This window comes from Pteropus vampyrus, unplaced genomic scaffold (genome assembly GCF_000151845.1).
Source record: "Pteropus vampyrus isolate Shadow unplaced genomic scaffold, Pvam_2.0 Scaffold15, whole genome shotgun sequence".
Lineage (NCBI taxonomy): Eukaryota > Metazoa > Chordata > Mammalia > Chiroptera > Pteropodidae > Pteropus > Pteropus vampyrus.
The window spans coordinates 7,946,188-7,965,060 of NW_011888796.1; the positions used below are offsets into that span (position 1 = coordinate 7,946,188).

An 18,873-nucleotide genomic window follows, 5' to 3' on the forward strand; every position below is an offset into this window, starting at 1 on the left:
TAAAGAGATAAAAAGTGTTGAGACTTTTCATCGATTCTGGTAATAATGGAATAAGTTTACTATTAAAGAGAGCTTAAAATAGCCCTAGCAATAATAAAAAAAAAAAATTATGTTGACAGCCTGAGAAGATGGGTAACAATTCGTACTGGCTAGTAAAAGAACAAAATGTATACACTGGTAAATCTGTAAGACTAACTTGGATTCCTGTAGCTCCTTTCATTCCAAAGTGACTTCATATTGAAAAATGAAGAGATTACTGATGTAGATTCCCAAGGGAATTCATTTGGCACAGCTTACCTTGCCTGTGAATTCATCCAACTCTGATACATCAAATAAATTCTCTCATTCCTGTTATCTTCATTTCTCAAATTCTAGGCTGGTGAGTAATGTTAGGAATGTCCTCAGTACTTAATAAAACTCACCTGTAGTAAGTAATTATATTTATAAAGATACAAATCTTCGCATCATCCTATGGTATTCACCATCACTACCATCTTCATCGAGATTTTAATTTTCATTGACAATTCTCAATAGTATAAATGGTGGTTTCATGATGAGTAATGAATTTCTCATAAGTTTCTTTAAAATATTTTATGTTTCCTGGAAGACACAGCACTAGACCCATTGGCCAAATAAATGGAAAACTAAGCAATGGGTTTGAAAAAAGGAAATTAACCAGAACAGTATAAAATGGCATTGGGAATATTTCAATTTAGGAAAAACTGGGTACACATTGCATATTACGTCCAACTGACTATAAATTCACAATGATGTACTTACTGTATTAGAAATGAAGCTTTCCTCTAATCAGTCTGTAAAACTGATTCCAGGTACACAAATAATGTGTGTTCTAAAATAGGTGATATTTACTAAAATATGCTTCAAAAATAATAACCAGACTTATCTTAAACCAGGTTTCCCACCTAAAATCTCACCCACAAAAAGCAGTTGGACATTTTGCATGTTTCACACGGCAAGAGAGCTCAGGAAACCTGAGAGGAAATATCAATTCCATTATCGCTATTCCTATAAAATATTCTATAGGAAACCCTTAGCCCATCAACTTTTAGTGTACGTAGGAGTCTATGCATTGCGTAGAAAAGCGGAAGGGGACTCCTAGTAGTTTTATTTCAAAATTAAAGTAGCCAGAAAAGAGATCCATTGTAACAAGAAGGCATTTTACCTCAGCAGTTGGAATCAAAGGAAAACATACTCAGCATCTACCCAGGGAGACATATAACACTTTTGCTAAACTTGCCAAAATGTCGGAGACTGCAAAGAGCAATCATTATTTTTGTAAATATAACCAAATAGCAAGATATTTCGATGTACGTTGGTATATTTAATTCACTGAGAAATCCTGTAAAAAAGCAGAGGTACTTTTCTCTGGTTCAAATAAGAATCTGAAATATGTAATTTAACTAAGAATATAAACATCCGCATCTCCTTTTCTAGGCTTGCCTCTCAGAACCCCCAATGCTCCAGCCTCCCATTTCATGCTACACCTACACTGAACTCTCAGTTCTTTGGGCCTCTACATTGTCTCTCTCACTTCCCAGCCCTTATACATGCTATTCTCACTGTCTATGAAACTCTTTTCTCTCCTCTTTGCCTGGATAATCCCTTCTTGTTTTTCATATCTTACATTAAATGTCACGTCCTCCAGGAAGCCTTCCAAGATCCTTCTATACTAGGTTAGGCACCTGTGGGGCTTGGAGGCAGGTTTCAGTAAATAGCACTCTCCTTTCCCAGCAAGTTTAGAATTATCTGAGAGCTAAGCTATGCAATCAACAAATGGAAATCAAAATGCCTTCCTTTTTAGTCATGAAAGCTGAATTGGAAAGCCCAACTTTCATCTGCAGACAAGCAGGCTTGCTGAGATTTCAGTGCTGAATTAGACACTTACCCACCAGTCATAGGAACGGCTGAACTCCCCAAAGAGGGTCATTCCTATGAAATGTATAGGACCAAAGGTCACAGAATAAGTGTTTTTTTTTTTGAAAGCGGGTTAACTTGCAGAGAAATAGAGACAGGGAGAGAGACTGAGCTATGCATATTCCAAAGAGGATGAAAGAGAAGCTGGTAATATTACTCCCCCACCCCTTCACCCCCTGTAAGAGAGCTATGGGTGATAGAAACAGAACCTGTGAGGGGAGGAATAAAAGTTCTTCTCTAGCAAAATGTAATGCTTGAGCAGCCCCTCTCATGGCAGTTGGTCACACTGGATAAAATTGTATGTTTAGTTATCTCTGTCCTTTGCTAGACCTTCGGCCCTTCAAAGTCATTTAAGACCATTTCTGCTTTGCTAACCAGTTACCTCAGGGCCTGGTACAGAGTAGGCACTTAGCACACACACATCATAAGAATTAGTCTGTCAATTAATGACAGTTTCTTCTGTTCATCCCCAAAGAAGTCTTCTATTGCTAACACTGAGTTGGAAAAAGTTACTTGTGCAAGGACAGTATATCGAGTTGCCTAAGACTCTTCAAAAGGTTGGTGGGGATACTCTAAGACCTTTGAAGCCTGTAACAAAGACAGGATTTAGCTAAATCTTATTTTATGGGAACAGTGCTGGATCTCAGATTGGTTATGTTCTTGATTTGTGGCAGAGACAGAGGATAAAGCAGAAGTGAACAACAGGTGAGGAAGGGATAGTAATCCAGAAAAAAAGGGATTGATGTGCAAAGGCATAAAATATATGGTTAGCAGAGGTTACACAAACTCACAACAGTTGGCAAATATGTGGAAAAACTAGAACCCTCATACACTGTTGGTGGGAATGTAAAATGGTGCAGCTGCTTTGGAAAACCAGTCTGGCAGTTTCTCAAAAGTTAAACACGGCGTTACCATATGACCTAGAAATCCCACTCATGGGTATATATCCATGAGAACTAAAAATATATTTCCATGCAAAACTTTTATAGCAGCATTAGTCATAAAAAAGACTAAATGTCCATCAATGACAAATGGATAAATAAAATGTGGCGTGTCCACACAATGGAATATTATTTGGCAATATAAAGAAATGAAGTATTGATATATGCTACAACGTGGATGAACCCTGAAAACACTTATGCTAAGTAAAAGAAGCCAGTTACAAAAGGGCACATATTACATGATTTCATTTATATGAAAAGCTCAGAATAGGCAAATTCACAGAAACAGAGTAGACTAGTGGTTGCTAGGGGATGGCAGGGCTGGGGAGAAACGGGGAGTGATGGTGAACAGGTAAAGGGAGTTGCTCTGGGGTGATGAAAATGTCCTAAAACTTACTGTATTGATGGTTGCATAATTCTGTGACTATACTAAAAGCCATTAAATTGTACATTTTAAATAGATAAATTGCATGGTATGTAAATTGTATCTCAATAAAGTTGTTATTAAAAAAAAAAAAATAGGCAGAGTGTGAGACTGAGACCTCCGGAAACCATTGCTTCCTGAAATTGGAATGACTCTCATTCTGTTGCCTGTAGCAGGGAACCTGCTAGAAAACAAGGCACTCCTCGCTTCCCACCTTCTTTAAAGATTCATGCGGCTGACCTCCCATACAGGCTTGCTTAATTTATGAGATGATAAGGTTGCAGTAAGCTATTCTGAAAGCAACCTATTTAGTATCACTTTTAAAAACATCAAATGAGTGACTCATCAGACATGGCCAAGGAAATTAGTTTACGGCAACCAGTTCTGATGAGATGCTTTCCAACAGATAACAGAGGTAAAATGGCCTACAACCTGGGACCCACACTGGCTCTCTCACAGTAGGCAGATTAGCTTTCAAGAAAAGGAAAAGCCTGGGATATCTGCTTAGTGCCCAGAAAAATGCCTGTCTTATTCTCTCCCATCTCTCTAGGATGCAGGGCGTAAAGCACCTACTAGGTGCTGGCCTTTTAAATGAAGTTAGCTGCTTTAATCTTCACACTACCCCTTATCAGAAAGGAGGTATTATCCTCATTTTATAAACATATTCCAACAGAAACCATCTTAAAGGAAGTTACCCTACTTGCAGAGTGGTTTGACTCCAGGGGCCATGCACTCTCTGCCTCCCCATGTGGCCGCCCTCTCCTGAGAACGGGCGGAAGCGCAACTGCTTCTGTGACTACTCAAGAGAACCCACGGCAGAGGTTTCCAGTGGCTTTGAGTCCACTTCCCTTGCCTCAGGACACCCTTAGCAGTTGGATAGATTTGTGGTCAAAGTCCCTAAAGTCAGAAGTAGACAAAAATCCATCAGTCACTAACCAGGACAGATACAAACCTCAAGATAATTTGTTTTCCAATGGTTTCAGCTTAAAGGTCTGGTTTGGCATTGGCTTTTTAACAACTAACAGCTGTAGGCAATTTTCACACTGAATAAAGACATCAGTAAGGCAGAAAGTGGAATTTTCTCCCTTATGAATACTGAACAATGAGCTGTCTTCAAGATGTACATGGAGCTGCCACCACCCAGGCTCTGGCTTAGGTCTCATTTTGGGAGGATGACAGAATACGATTGAAAAGACAGTGGATGTGAATGCTGTGAGGGTGCTTAGCTCTGCTCACAGCTTCACAACCACCGAAGAGGTCTTTGTCTATCAGTAATATCTGTCTCCTTAGGTTGACTCTTGGTTTTAAAATGCTTTAAGTGGGAAATAAAACCAAGCCTGTCAATACATTATGATTGCTCTTCTTGGTAGCCATCATGGCAGATGATTCACTGCTCCTCGCCTGTGAGAAAACTGTGTGTCCTCCACCCACACCAATGACCTTAGGTTTGGTCCTATGATTTATGGGACCAGTCTCTGTAGAAGGATGATACATCCCTGCCCTGTAAACTCGAGAGTGGCCATGTGATTTACTTTGGCTAAAGAAATGCAGGCAGAAGTGACATGTGTCATTTCCAAACATACGCTTAGGGCCTGCTAGGAGTTCACCATGTCTCTCATTTCTCTTCCAGCAGGGCTGAGTCTTGGATAGAAGAGAGAGAGGAGCAGAACCCCAGCTGACCCACATTCATTACATCTGCCACTGAAGTTCTTCTATCACAAGAAAAAGCATATGCTTTTTCCATACTTATCCGGATAATAAAATCAGAGCAGTAAGTTGAACCCAGGTCAGTGCCCTTTAAACTACACCATAATATCCTCTGAAACAGATTGGAAAGAAACACTACTTTGGAGATGCTTTAAAAGCTCAGTTGAAGGGAGCCCTTACATCTCTTGATGCATGAGTCCTATACCAGATACAGCTCTTACTTCAGTATAGTGGATTCTAAAATACGATAGTATCTATAAAAAGTTTCCCACAAGAGTTATTATTGCAATCCTATCATTAGGCTAAATAATTATACTTCACTTAAGTAATAATGTCTTTCATCAAAGGATCAAGGACAAGAAGGGGAGTATGACTAATTTTTAAAAAGACATTAATACTACACACTGGGAGTGGGGATCAAGGAAGCACTAGGGACCCCCAGGAGGTGCGAAGCAGACAAGGGAATTATTTATGCACATGAGTACAGACTCAGGTGGGGTTGGGGAGGAATCAGAAAGGGTAACAGGATGCAGCACTGCCACGTATTTGAAGACTTATAGGTCTAAAGCCTTCCACTTAAAAGTAAAGCACCAGCAAAGCCTTTTGATGTAGAGATGCTACCTTCTTCCTTCTCCTCTTTCTCCACAGGCTCAGTGCAGACAGGGGGGCTGCACGCATAAGGGACAGATGGGGGCCATGTCACTGGAGAAAGGGAAGCCCATGGCTAACCAAACCAAACTATTCACATCCTCTCTTCTCCCTCCTGACTCTCCACCACTGCCAGGATGGAAGTCGGAGACTTACCACAAGTTCACTGAACATGACGTCCAGCTCCTCCACAGGGGGCATGGGTAATGCTGGCTCCATGGTCTGAAGTGCAAAGTTGCTATCATTTCGCAGCCGATATGTGATTTCTGGGTGATCATTATTTCGAAAACAGCAAAAGATGAATGAAATCCCCCGTCCAGCTCTCTTCCTTGGGGCCATGACTGAATTCTGTACTATTTCTTGAGTGACTAAACTCTGCAAAAAGAGGACATGACATGGTTAAGAGTGCAAAGTGAATAAAAAAATTTTTTTAAGTCAGACCAATTCAAGCAAGAGCCACCTGCACTGGAGGCAATGACAGTGCCTTCTAGGAGCATAAAGCTAACAACCCCAAGAGAGTTTGAGTCCGGTTGGGCAGAGAGCACATGTCCTTCTATTCACCTGTTGAAACCTATGACCGCCTGTAGGAAATCTATGACCACCTGCTGTTTGTATGACCAAACAGTATAATTCCGGTCAGTCCATGCCACAGCATACGCTGCCATCGCATTGGGCTACTGGCCCTTCCTTGTACATCACACGCTCTTTCTTGCCAAACCATTTTGTTTTTGTTACTTCCCTTATAAGAATGACCTTCTTGTTCTTGTCCCCAGGAGATCTCTTATTCATCCTTTACAATTTAGTTCTAATTTCCCCTTCTTTACCTTCCCCAAGTAGAATAATACATATGCTAAAGAATATCGATCCATTCCAGCTCAGGTCACATTCTAAGTTCTTTAGGAGTGTGTCTTCCTGTTAGACTGTGACAACTCAAAATGGGTGGGGGGTAGGGGGGCAGGGAAGGCACTATGTATTAAGCATCTTGGGGGTCCTAGTGCCAGAAAGATAGGAGACACTCAGTTAATATGTTGAATAACTTAAACAAAGGAAGAACAACTTAACATGAGCTAGAAAGGCCAGAGATTTTCAAAGAGAAAAGATCAAATGAATGCACTAATAGGGAGACAGTTAAATAAATTATAGTATATTCACATAATAGAATACTATGCACTCATTCAAATGAAGAGGCATCTGTGTTATAGATATGGAAAAATGTTCAAGATATTATGATATCTATACTATATACTACAAGATTACATGTTTTAAAGCATCTATGAATGTAAGAAAGTATTAATAGCAATAACCTCCCAAATAAATTTAGGGAATTAGAGAATTATTTCTTTTCACTTTATACCCTTTGAGTCTGAATTTTTACCATAATAATACATTTTTTATGATTGAACCATTTTTTTTTTAAGTTACAACTATGTGTATTGGCTTGGAAAATTTCTAAGTTATACTGTCAAGTGAAAAAAGCAAGTCAAAGAATAATGTGTATTACATGATGCCATAATGTGTTTTAAGAATAATTTCATACAAAAAAAAACAAACTAAATTTACATCTAAATGCATAGCTAAAAGGCCTAGAAAGATACAAAGCAAATTCCTAACTCAGAGAGAAAGGGGACTGGGAAAAGGCAAGAAAGGAAACATTCTTTTCATTTTTTAATATATGTATAATGAGAGCATGTTCATGTAAAACTTTCGTAGATTTTCAATTTTTAACAAGAGACAGAGTTGAGAAAGAAAGGCGGGATGAGAATAGGCCCTTCATGAGTTGTAAGGGCAGAGGAGAAATGCATCTGTGAAGGAAAGATGACAGGAACAAAGGTGTGAAGAGTCAGCCTAGAGAGGAACACTAGTATGGAGAAGCTGCAGCCCAGGTCGAGGACTCTGGGTTTATCCCACAAGAGCTCGGGAGTCACATTTAAAAGCCTGTCTGAGAGAGAGAGACAGAGAGACAGAGAGACAGAGAGACAGAGAGACAGAGAGACAGAGAGAAAGAGAGCACACACACTAGTGAGCAAGCGAGCAGATATGGTTGGGCCTTGACAGCTCTCACTTTTTAGAGCTATAGCAGGTGACCTTGCTGAAGAAGCTACAATGAATGCTGAGCACCCTCACAGAGAGTAGACTGCAGATCACCAGACAGTGCAATTAATGTCACTATCCTGAGATCCCAGCATGTCCTGAGAGACAGGGCTAACAATACTACGGGCACTTTCTAAAAAGGAAGAGAAGGCCTAATGGGCATGCAGAAACCTGCACTGTCCTTGAACTGATTTCAGGGCTGCTACAAATAAACAGCAACAGAGTGGTGGCATCTGCTGAATTAAAACCAATGGGTGGAAGCTATAAGGAGACGTAAGGAAGAACTTTCTAATGTCTGTGAATGGGATAGGATGAAGGTGAGAAGTCCCTGGCTCTGTTGTCTTTAGACTAGACTTACCTAAGGTATAAGATACCCCAAACTATTAGATGAGAGATGGGGGAAAGATCAGAGATTTTCAGTAGGTACTGATTTGAGCTTCTCACTCCAGCTTCAATTTCACAGCTCTGCTTTTATCCATTTTGGATGTTAAATTTTTATGTATCAAACCTCCTGTGGCTCACTGAAATTATAAGAATATGCAAAGGCCATCCAACAGCCTCCAAGGGCCTCCTCGATGTGGCCCCTGCCTGCTTTGCCTCCTCACCATGGAGCATTCTTCATATGAGTCACTGCACTTCAACTACTCTGGCCATGCAGGCTCCTACCCCAGGGTCATTGCATCAGCTCTGGCCTTGACTGGCATGTTCTGGTTCTCATTTGTGCACAGCTGTGTCTTCCTCATCATTATGACCTCAACATGAACTTTATTGTCTCAGAGAGGCCATCTGCAGCTACCTATCTGCAGTAGTCCTCTTTGAATGCACCAGACACTCTCTATCCCCTTACCCTGTGTGATTTTCTCCACAGCACCTACCACTATTTAATTTATCTTATTTTATTATTTCATGGGGGAGGGGCCTTGCCTATATTGTTCTCTGTGTCCCTAGCACATGATAGTACATGGGACAAATGTACTAACCTACTCAATTGAATGTGGTCTGGGCCCTCTTAGCACATTGTGACCCCATGATGCACAGCCAACAATTAGAGGAATTTGTGGTCTGGGTCTTCCCCCCACTGAAGAGTCAACTCCTTGAGGAAAAGTGCCCACAGCATGTGCTGATTACTGCCTCGCACATATAGAGTATAACCAAAGTATCTGGGAAGTGAACGGAGAGAGCAATTACTTAATTTTTTTCATTTTCCAAGTTACTTCACTTAAATCTAAGTTATATTACATTCTGACTGTATTGCGGAAGAGTACGGAGGAAATGTTAAGGTCTCAATCCAAAGCATTTTTTCAGTCTTAAAAAAAATGCCAGTGGTTCTATAAACCAAAGAATATGAGGGTCTTGGCTAGTTTCTAAGATGGTAATAAGATACAAGGTCTATTACATTTAAGAAACTAATTGAAATAATTTTAATAAATATAAAATATTGCCTTTGACAAGTGATTTGTGTTTAAAGCCCAAAGACCAAGTCTGACGCTGGTTCCTCTGTGGAACCCCAAATACAAGGTCTTCTATTAAACCAATCCTTAAACTGTAGGTGATGACAAAGCTTTGAGATTTCTAACAAGCAACCATTTTTAATACACGTATTCGGAACTTGACTGTTCAGAGCCTAGTCTCCTAGCTATAGACCAAAACAGGAAGCAAGAGTAATCATCCACCCCACTCGACTCCTCGGTGGCAGTTGACGCTTCTGGCCAGTTCTCCTCAATGGTTCTAGCACTTCGATAACAAGGGATCCCAGGAACTGGCTGTGTATATGATTTTAGTAAGCACATCACACCCATCACGTCATTCCATCATCCCCATATCACAGATGACACTTAAGTAGACATTTGGGAGAGAGCAGGGCAATTAGGAAGAGAAAAATTTGAGAGAGATTTGATATTCTGGTGAAGATTCAGAAAAGTTTAATTGGTTGGGAGTGGGGCATGGAAGCTTGGCAGAGTTCAGGAAACCTGCTTGCTTAATCTGGCTGGAATTCAGTTCCCACCCTCTCCAACCTCAAGGTCACGACCTTAGTCCAGCCTATCCTCATCTCCTATCTGAATGACAACAACTTCTTAAGACTTCTCCCTGACTACTGATTTCCCAGCAAGGGGTTGGCAAACCTTTTCTGTAAAAGGCCAGATAGTAAATATTTTAGGCTTTATGGGCCTCTATCACAATTACTGAACCCTACCATTTCATCATGAAAGCAGCCACAGACATCTGAGAATATGGGCATGCCTGTGTGCCAATAAAACTTTATTTTTGGACACTGAAATATGAATTTCATATAATGTCATGTCATAAAATATTGTTCTTTTTTTGATTTGCTGTACCATTTAAAAATGTGAAAACCATTCTTAGCTCATGGACCATACAAAAACAGGTGGTGTGTCCATGCAGTTGACAAAGCTGCCCTAGTTCATCCATTTAATTTGAGTCAAATGTTTACCAAATACCAATTATGTGTCAAACACTGTGCCTAGGCACAGTAGGAAAGAGGGAAGAAAATGAAACCATGTAACTTCAGAGAGCTTATTTGCTTTGGAGAAAGAAGGAAAAAAAATCAAGTAAACTGAAGTATCGATTTTGGTTAGTGTTACAAGGGACGCAAGAGGAAAGCAAAAGAAAATGGTGATAATGGTGGTGGGAACGTCAGATAGTGTGATCAGGCAAGGCCTCTCCGGAGAGGGGTGCTTGAACTGAGACCTAATGGAGAAATGGACCAGCCTTGCAAAGGATCAGGGAAGAGGATTCCAGGCAGAGGAGTGTGTACAGAAGCCCGAAGCAGGTGGAGAACTTGGCATGTTTGAGTCAGAAAAGGAAGACCAGTGAGGCTGGAGCAATGAGTAAAAGAAGTGTTAAGAGAGGAGGCTGAAGAGGGCAGGGGTCCAGACCCCAGGGCCTCATACACTGGAGTGAGGAGTCTGGGATTTATTCTCAGCACATCATAAATCTGATTGTGTCACTCAGCTCTGCAGCGTCTCCTGGATACAGTCCAACTTTCCAGCCTGGACCACAGGACCCTCCATGGCCTGGCCCTTACCTACTGTATTTTCCACCCTTGTTTCCCAACATCCTGAGCACTGTGTATCCACATGCTGCCCACTCCCCACCTCCCAACACGTGCACATGCAATCAGTAGATCTTGAAAGGAACCACATTTCTGAGCTCACACCTCTGCAGTCCCCTCAGCTTAGGATGCTCTATTACTTCTTTACCTGACCATCTTCCATTCACCATTCAAGACCCACACGAATACTGATGATTTTATAAATCTTTACGTTTCCCTAGAGATGGTCACACATTTCTTTCCATACTCCTAGCACCATATACATAGTTGAGTGTTTGCTTAAATTCATGCCTATTTCCCCAACTATGAGATCCTCAAGACAGGGACCAAGTTTTGTTCAGTCCCTGGCACACCATATATTCTCAATAAATGTTTGCTGAATGTGAAGACATAAATGCCTAAATGAACAGATGATCTCATCTCTGAACTTCAGGGCTGTGTGACTGGGTGTTCTTCCCACAGTTGCCTGTAGATCTGTTTTTCACAACTGCCAAAATATTTGAAGCTGATCAGATCGCCAAGTGCTCTTTAGTCACTTGTCAAGATTTTCGATGCTGACAGTAGCTTCACAAATAGACTTCATCCTCGGGGTATTTGCAGCTTCCCACCAACCAGGAATTTCTTTTTGGCAGAACTAACTGGTGCTTGGTTTTTCCACCCATCCTCAAGTAAGCTTCTGTGGAAACAGACCCACTGGTAGAATCTCTGAGACATTTCATGAGTCCTTACATTCTGTGAACATTTTGCCCAAGGCATACTCACTTAGTCAGCTACCATAGCTCAGCCTCTTCAGTCAGTAGGCCAGACAAGACACAGTGTTAGGTGCTAGAGAAACAGCAGAAGATCCACACACTAGAGAGATTGCAGCCTCGTGGGAACACTTAGGGAGCAGTGAAGTTGGTCCTTCTGTCCCGTGAAGAGAGAATACAGTGACTAAACCCAGGGGCCTATGTTTCCACTCCTGGTCTCTTTTTAATCAAATCGGACTGAGAGAAAGGACTAATTCCACCATGACAGCTGGGCCCTCAACCAGAACACATCTTCTAATCTCAGCTTCTGGCATGGTTGCAGAGGGGGAAAAGTCACTTCTGGGACATCCAAAATGCAATCCATCTATAGCATTACAGATGACTATTGCTATGTCATGCACAAGGAAGCAATTAAAAAGCTACTTAAGATTCTGGAGCAGGTGCATTTTGCTTAGCAAAGAATAAGAAATTTAATCCATCTGTGGCCTAGCTCGAAGTCAGAGTCATTTGTACTGTCTAACAAAACAAACAAGACTCTCAATGTGGTAACAGTCAAAAAACGAGGGCCAAATTTTAAGGAATGTAGATGACAATGATCACGATAATAAAAAACATTGAAGAACAACTCATATAGTCCACAAGGAAACCCTCCTTATGAGAATGCCAAGTCACAATACATATGTGCTATGTACAGTCTGTTTTCCACAAAGCAGCACACGATCAGTACTAAATATATGGGGGGAAACTTGAAGGCTGTGTTGATAAGATAGATTTGCACTGATACATACATCATTTAAATTGGTTCATCAGGGACGTCTGCCGCACGTTTATAAGATAGCTGTCCAGACAGATGGATACGCTGACTGGCTAAGTTACCAAAGTTCCTCTTACCAAAGTGGTTACAGGGGAAACAACTTAGATGCTGAAGAAAGGGAGAGGAGAGAGAGTGAGTTCTCCCCAGCTCCCATCTTAGTTCAACAACTGCGTTTCTGCATATACTTGCAGAAGTACAGGAGGAGCCAGAGAGGTCATGCCCCACTTCGATTATTTTAATCAAGAGAGACAGTATTTCACATTTAATTCTCCAATTATAATTTCAACACTAAAATACTGTCATTGTTTCTTTATTAAAAATGGTCTCTAGAGTTACTGAAACAATGTCACAGACATAAAAAGTGGGACGTGAAAGAAAATTTACGCCATTCGAGCAACTATAATGGTTGGGGGAACCCTTAATTCTAACTGCCATACCTATTGTCTTCAGAGCTGCAGTTTATCCCACATTTTCACATTTTGCATTTTTCCAAAGGGCCCGGACATGCAATTTGGGTTTCAACAACACGATAACGTTAACCCAAATTCTCTTATCAAGAAGAATGTGAAAGAAAAAAATTGCTTTGCTTCTTTCCTTGGCCATCTCTCTCTGCTTGCACATTCCTCATGTCTGGTTTCACTTCCCAAGTACACCAGATGCCAAATACTATTTGGAGCTTTAAAAAAATCATGGGATACGGTTTAAAGGTTGTAGGAGAAACATTTGAAAGGGGATGTGTTTTCCCCACAAGTTTCAACATCCTGGCCATTAGGAAACGGAAAGGGTGTTTCTCAGTAAGTGTGTCCAGTGGACGGACAGCCCTCTCCACACACTTGGTCCCCAAAGGATGTTCTAATATGGCACTTCTTGTAGTGGCTCCTGGAAATTCACCCAGCACTCAGTCCTCTCAGTCCGGTGACTTTTCTGTTTCAGGAGGAAAATGATGTAGGCACTCCATCATCAAAGGGGAAACCAAAACGCAAGCATTCAAAAAATCCACTGGTACCCTGCAAACATTTTGCTCCATGGCCTAAAGCAGAGCAACGAAAGCAAAGCACACTCCCTTCTCTGCGTCTGCCCTGCATCAGCGTTGGCGGGGGTGTGCAAAGCGGAAGCCAGAATCAGTCCCCTTCCTTTCCCACTTCCTCCCTAGATAAGGGAGGAAGGAGCCCAAGTGAAGTCCACGTGCATCCTCGAGCCAGACCAAGCCTCAACCAGCACATAATTAACAGTAATCCTCCAAGCCCAAGTCATACACTCCTGCCAGAAAACACCCTCACCCTCATGTCAAGAGCAAAGAAGGGAACCTCCAGGTTTCACCCTAAGAAGCTGGCAACCACTGTGCTGTCATGACTCAATACTTTAACCACGGGTTTAGGGCATAAATCCCTAAAGCCAATAACACAGCTCTCTAGTTAGAAAGTTTGTGCTGTTCACGTGACAGAAACCAGTCTGGAAGCCAGGACATCTCGTCTCAATCATCCGGGAGAAGAGCCAAACCAAAAGTGTCATTGGAGCTCCCCACCAAAGAAAGCACAGCCTGGCCAGAGAGCCTGTGCCCTTGGGCCTGCTGACCTGTTGCTAGTTTGTGAGTTAAGTCAATAAACAAATTTAAGCTGAAGCTGAAATAAATGCAGATCATATTCCCCTTTTGGGTTCCTATCTTCGCTGCCTCTAACGGATCCACTCATTGTACAAAAAAGACAAATTTAAAGGGAGGGAGGGGTTAGTACAAACAAAGGAAGCTAGGACTCAGTGGCTAGCTACGTCAGTCACATCAAAGCTCTCACTCTTCCAAGAGGCCAAGTTTTGTTCTTTAACAAGCTTATGAAAAAAATTTTAAATACAAATATTAAAAAGAGTGCAACTTTTCAATGGACTAGTGGTTACCAGAGAGGAGGGAGAGAGGGAAGAAAGAAAAAAAAGGAAAAAAGAAAAAAGATAAGAAAAAGAAAAAGAAATAAAAGTTATATAGATGAGATGATAGCTAGATAGACAGACAGACAGACAGACAGATAGATAGATAGATAGATAGGTAGGTAGGTAGGTAGGTAGACAGACAGACAGACAGGTAGACAGATAGATAGATAGATAGATAGATAGGTAGGTAGGTAGGTAGACAGACAGACAGACAGACAGGTAGGTAGGTAGATAGATAGATAGATAGATAGAAAGAAAGAAAGAAAGAGGGGAAGAATGCAACTTTCTTGAATCACTTAGCAGGTCTTTCAGAAAGGATATGAGAGTAAGACATCACAGTCACCAGAAGAGAATACTTGTATATTGCAAGACACCAGTAATCACCTGTACCCTATATGCTACAGTCCTCTGCTGATCCCACTAAAATAACCCCTAAAGTCAGAATCCTCACCACTACAGGTAAATGTGGTGCCTCTTAAAATGTCTCCGCACCACAACCATTGCACTGTAGGCATTTTAGGTTTCAGACCCTCCCCAAGAAGCAGAAAACCTTTTGGTACCATCCATACAGAAAATGCAAATGATATTAAAAGACATTACCTGAAAAGAAATATATCATTAGGCATTTTGGGGAAACTTCTCACAACTGAAATAATTTTGGCAAATCCTGAGAGAGAAGAGGTTGAACATTTATATACTTAGTTTGAACAACTATGTTTTCTAGACCTTTAGGCAAAGTTTAGCAGGAATTAAGAAAGATAAACTAGAGGTACTCTGGACCAAGGATTCAGATGCCATCCTTACAATCAGTCCCTCTCCCCAGGGAGACTAGAAGACATGGTCCTCTAGAAAAGGGATTACTGCCACCGACCCTCACAGCCTCCAAACCAGATACTGCTCAATCTTATTCCTTCTTAAATATTATTACTACATTTTATCACCAAGGCATTTTATTGCCAAGTAGATATAATTTTTATTTCTACACAGGCCTCTATGAAAAATAATGTCTATTGGCATCCTAGGGAAACTCCAGATATCTGGACTGAAAATAAAGATATTAAAGCTTGCCTAGAGGGCTTTATATGTTCATGTTTTCTGAAAGCAAATTTTAAAACTCACTAATACCTTCCTCTTTTCATGTTCTTCTCATTACTTTTATGCCAAGATCACTTTAATACAATTGCAACAGCAAAAAATGAGATACCATGTAGAACAAAAGTTCTTGATTGAAATTAGCCTCACTCCGGTAATAGTCAAGAGTCCTCCATCTTTCTCACAGGCAATGCACGTGCTCTTCGGTTAGGGAAAAACTGATGAACGGACACAAAATATGATGCAGGCAGCCACGGTTCCAACACCAGCTCACCCACTTCTTCCATGGAGTATCGAGTAACTTAGAAAAGACTTCAGCATCCTAAAGTCCTCTATAACTGATGGGTTTTAAGTTGGCATCACAAAGGGAAGTGAGAGCGACATTAAAAAGTTGGAGGGAGGATTTATATTTGATAACTACTGTTAGGTGGAAATATGTTAACCAGATTCCTTTCTCTGACATTCCTGTGTGTATCAGCAGAACAAATTCCTGGAATAAAGATGGTTTAATCTTTACAGGGCAGTTGTCATCACTAAATCAAGGGCTCTGCAGGTTAGTGAGCTTATCTGTAAACTGTGGGAAATTCTCTGAGGTGTTTGGGGGCAGCATGGCAAAAGGCTTTAAAAAAAATCTCAGCTTTCTTGTACATTGTGAAGCATTCAACAGGTTTAGTATTTCAATCCAACCACTTATATGAAAACTACCACATAGCACACCCAGCTTAGTCACTGCAAGGATGCTGATATTTGCTACATTGACCCTATCCCCCTTCACGTTGTCCTCAGTCACTGATCTCAACTACTGATTAGTCTGTTTCCACATCTGAAGGCATCTTGTCTGCACAGGAAAGTAAGTGCAAACTGGTCACCAAGATAGAAAACCTACTGCAAGCACTCAGGGCCTCTAGCTTTCACACTTTCGCCTCAGAAAGATCATTCTGAATACATGTAGTCACAGCCACCATTTGCCATTACTAATGTAAAAAACTTGTTTATGGAAAGTTAAATGCATGGTGAGCCCTGGGTTTAAAATTACAGTGTGGTGAGTTGTTTACAACATCCTGAGTCTCTCCACAAAGCCTGCTGCTCGAAGGGGCTCATTTTGGGCAAGGCCAGCACCACACCTATGCTCGAGCTGTTCCCTAATGAGTCCTGCTCATGACGAGTCAGGGAGAAGCCACCCAGAAAACAATAAGGACGGATGATGGGGAGTCGCATTATGAAAACTGAAACTCCCTTCGAAAGAAGCACTCTGCCCTTCATAAAAAGTCTACCTACAAATTTAACAAAATCTTCAAGAGCGGTTTGTGGAAGGATGGTAGTAAAAGCTTCAGTTGAATGCAAGTTCTGGTGTAGAAATAAGGCAGTAAAGAGGCATTCCGGCCTCCACCTGTTTCAGGTGTTGTGTGGCTCTAGTAGTTGTTGCACTTCAGTCAGAACTGCCTCACCCCTTCGTGAGAGACGCACATACCCACTAATGATTAGAAGTGAAGGCATCACTTTGTCATGCCAGCCTATAAAACTAATTTCCAAAGACACAGCACTAAAAAGATCTAGAGAAATAAAGCTTTGACTTGGTATTTCCCCAGTCTCCCTTCATGTTGGGAACCTCCATAAGCACTTAGATATACAACCTTCCAAAATTAGAACAAACATTTTTTTTTTTAACTGTGGGAGAGGGTCAAGGGGGCCAGCCCTCAGCACCACAGTGTGCAATCTAATAACTTGTAGATGGGAAAGTCAATTGTATCACCTCAGTAGGGGCAATTTGGAAGTAGCTATTGTTATCTTTAATATACTAGCCACAGATAAGAACTCCTAGATTCCATATCTAGGGATTAACCTACAGGTATACTCACACATGGGCACAAAGATATATTAATAAGGATGTTCACTACAGCACTGTAATAGAAAAAACAAACAAACAAAAAACAAGATTATTTGTAATAGAGAATCACCTAAGTATCCTTCAATAAAGGAACGGTTCAATAAATGTTGCTGCACCAATAGTATGAAATACTAGTTCTCATATCCCAATGCTCAGACTTTCTTCCATGCCAGTTATATTAGAATCTCTGCTACAGGGGCCTAGGCATGGGAATTTTTCCAAACTTCACAGGTGATTCCAATGTGCAGACAAGTATGAGAACAGAATCCTATGCCCAGGTTCAAAGAATGTGCTAGATCCATGGATACTGACATGAAAAGTTCTAACATATTCATAGGGGAAAAAAAGAAAGAAATCAAGTTGCCTATCAATATATATGTATCACCATTTACGTTAAAACTAAAACAAGACTATATTTGTATCTACTACACACACACACATACTCCTATATATGTGAGTGCATAGACATCTACCAGGAATTGGAAATAGTAACTAAAGAAGCTGCTAAAGTATTTAGCCAAATGCTTGGCACATGGAAGATGCTCAATAAATGGCGGCTATTATTTCCATGTGCGTCTAAGATTTTGGAGCCTATAAGAATAGTTTCACATGGATAATGAATGCTCATAAGTGCATCATGCAAATGTCAGTATTCTATGGAAAGGAGAAAGTTTGCAAGCCTCCTCAAAAACGCCATAAAAACTGTAAGGATATACCTGAAAACTCGTTAGCCATTTTATTGATCCTTTTATTTAAAATTACTTGGTGCACACTTGAAACCCCATGCCCTAAAATGCATCCAGCTTCATTGTCAATATTATATTGATTTGTAGATCTACTCAAACGACCCATTTAAAAGTTGTTTTATGTCAGCCAACAAATCTAAACACTTGAATGTAATGCTAGATGCAATCTTGATGAACACAGAAAAGTACTCCCAAGGCTGCAGGCACCAGCTATAGGGATAACAACAGGACAAACTTTTAAAAAACGTTTTCTTTTGTTTTAAATTCTACATGCCCCAAGAGGCAATTACTGGAGAATTTCCAGTTTATGAAAGCCATTATGTTGAAAGTTCTTCAAATGGTCACAGGGCCAGTTAGAGGAGAAGTTGGGAAGTTCTATTATATTTTCCTTTTTTTCCCCCCTGGCTCTGTTTCAATTATACTTCTATTGCGGATCAAAAATCATAAAAGCATCACAGATATAGCCCATAACAGGAGACTTAAGGATGCTCATACATGAATGAAAATTAGTACTTGGTACGTTTTTAAGATGCAATCAAATATATTTTAATATTGTATTTTTATAAAAGTGGATTCAGTACAATTTTCAAAATTCTTCCTTACTTTTAGGTACTTTTTTTAAAAGTATGCATAAGCCATATTTACTTGAGTACTGATTGTTTGGCTACAAAAACTTTAAAGTTGGTTTCCAGCAATTTTCTCTTATGTACAGGCTCTTGAGGTTTTATTTTTAAAAGGTGAAATGTTAGGGGTCCTCCTTGTCAATCAATAAAAAAAGTCAACACACTGCTTATAGAACTAAATGAAAACATGGTGATCATATGAATTTATAAGAGGCAAGGGAT

At 40.6% G+C, this 18,873-nt stretch overlaps 1 protein-coding gene across 1 annotated transcript in view; it reads right to left on the minus strand.

The window, feature by feature from the left end:
• DAAM1 (dishevelled associated activator of morphogenesis 1) overlaps positions 1 to 18,873 on the minus strand; it is a 156,106-nt gene that overhangs the window by 91,322 nt on the left and 45,911 nt on the right. Inside the window, exon 2 of the mRNA XM_023526780.1 lies at positions 5,812 to 6,030. Within this exon, the coding sequence (XP_023382548.1) occupies positions 5,812 to 6,030 (219 nt within the window). The remainder of the gene's footprint in view (positions 1 to 5,811; positions 6,031 to 18,873) is intronic.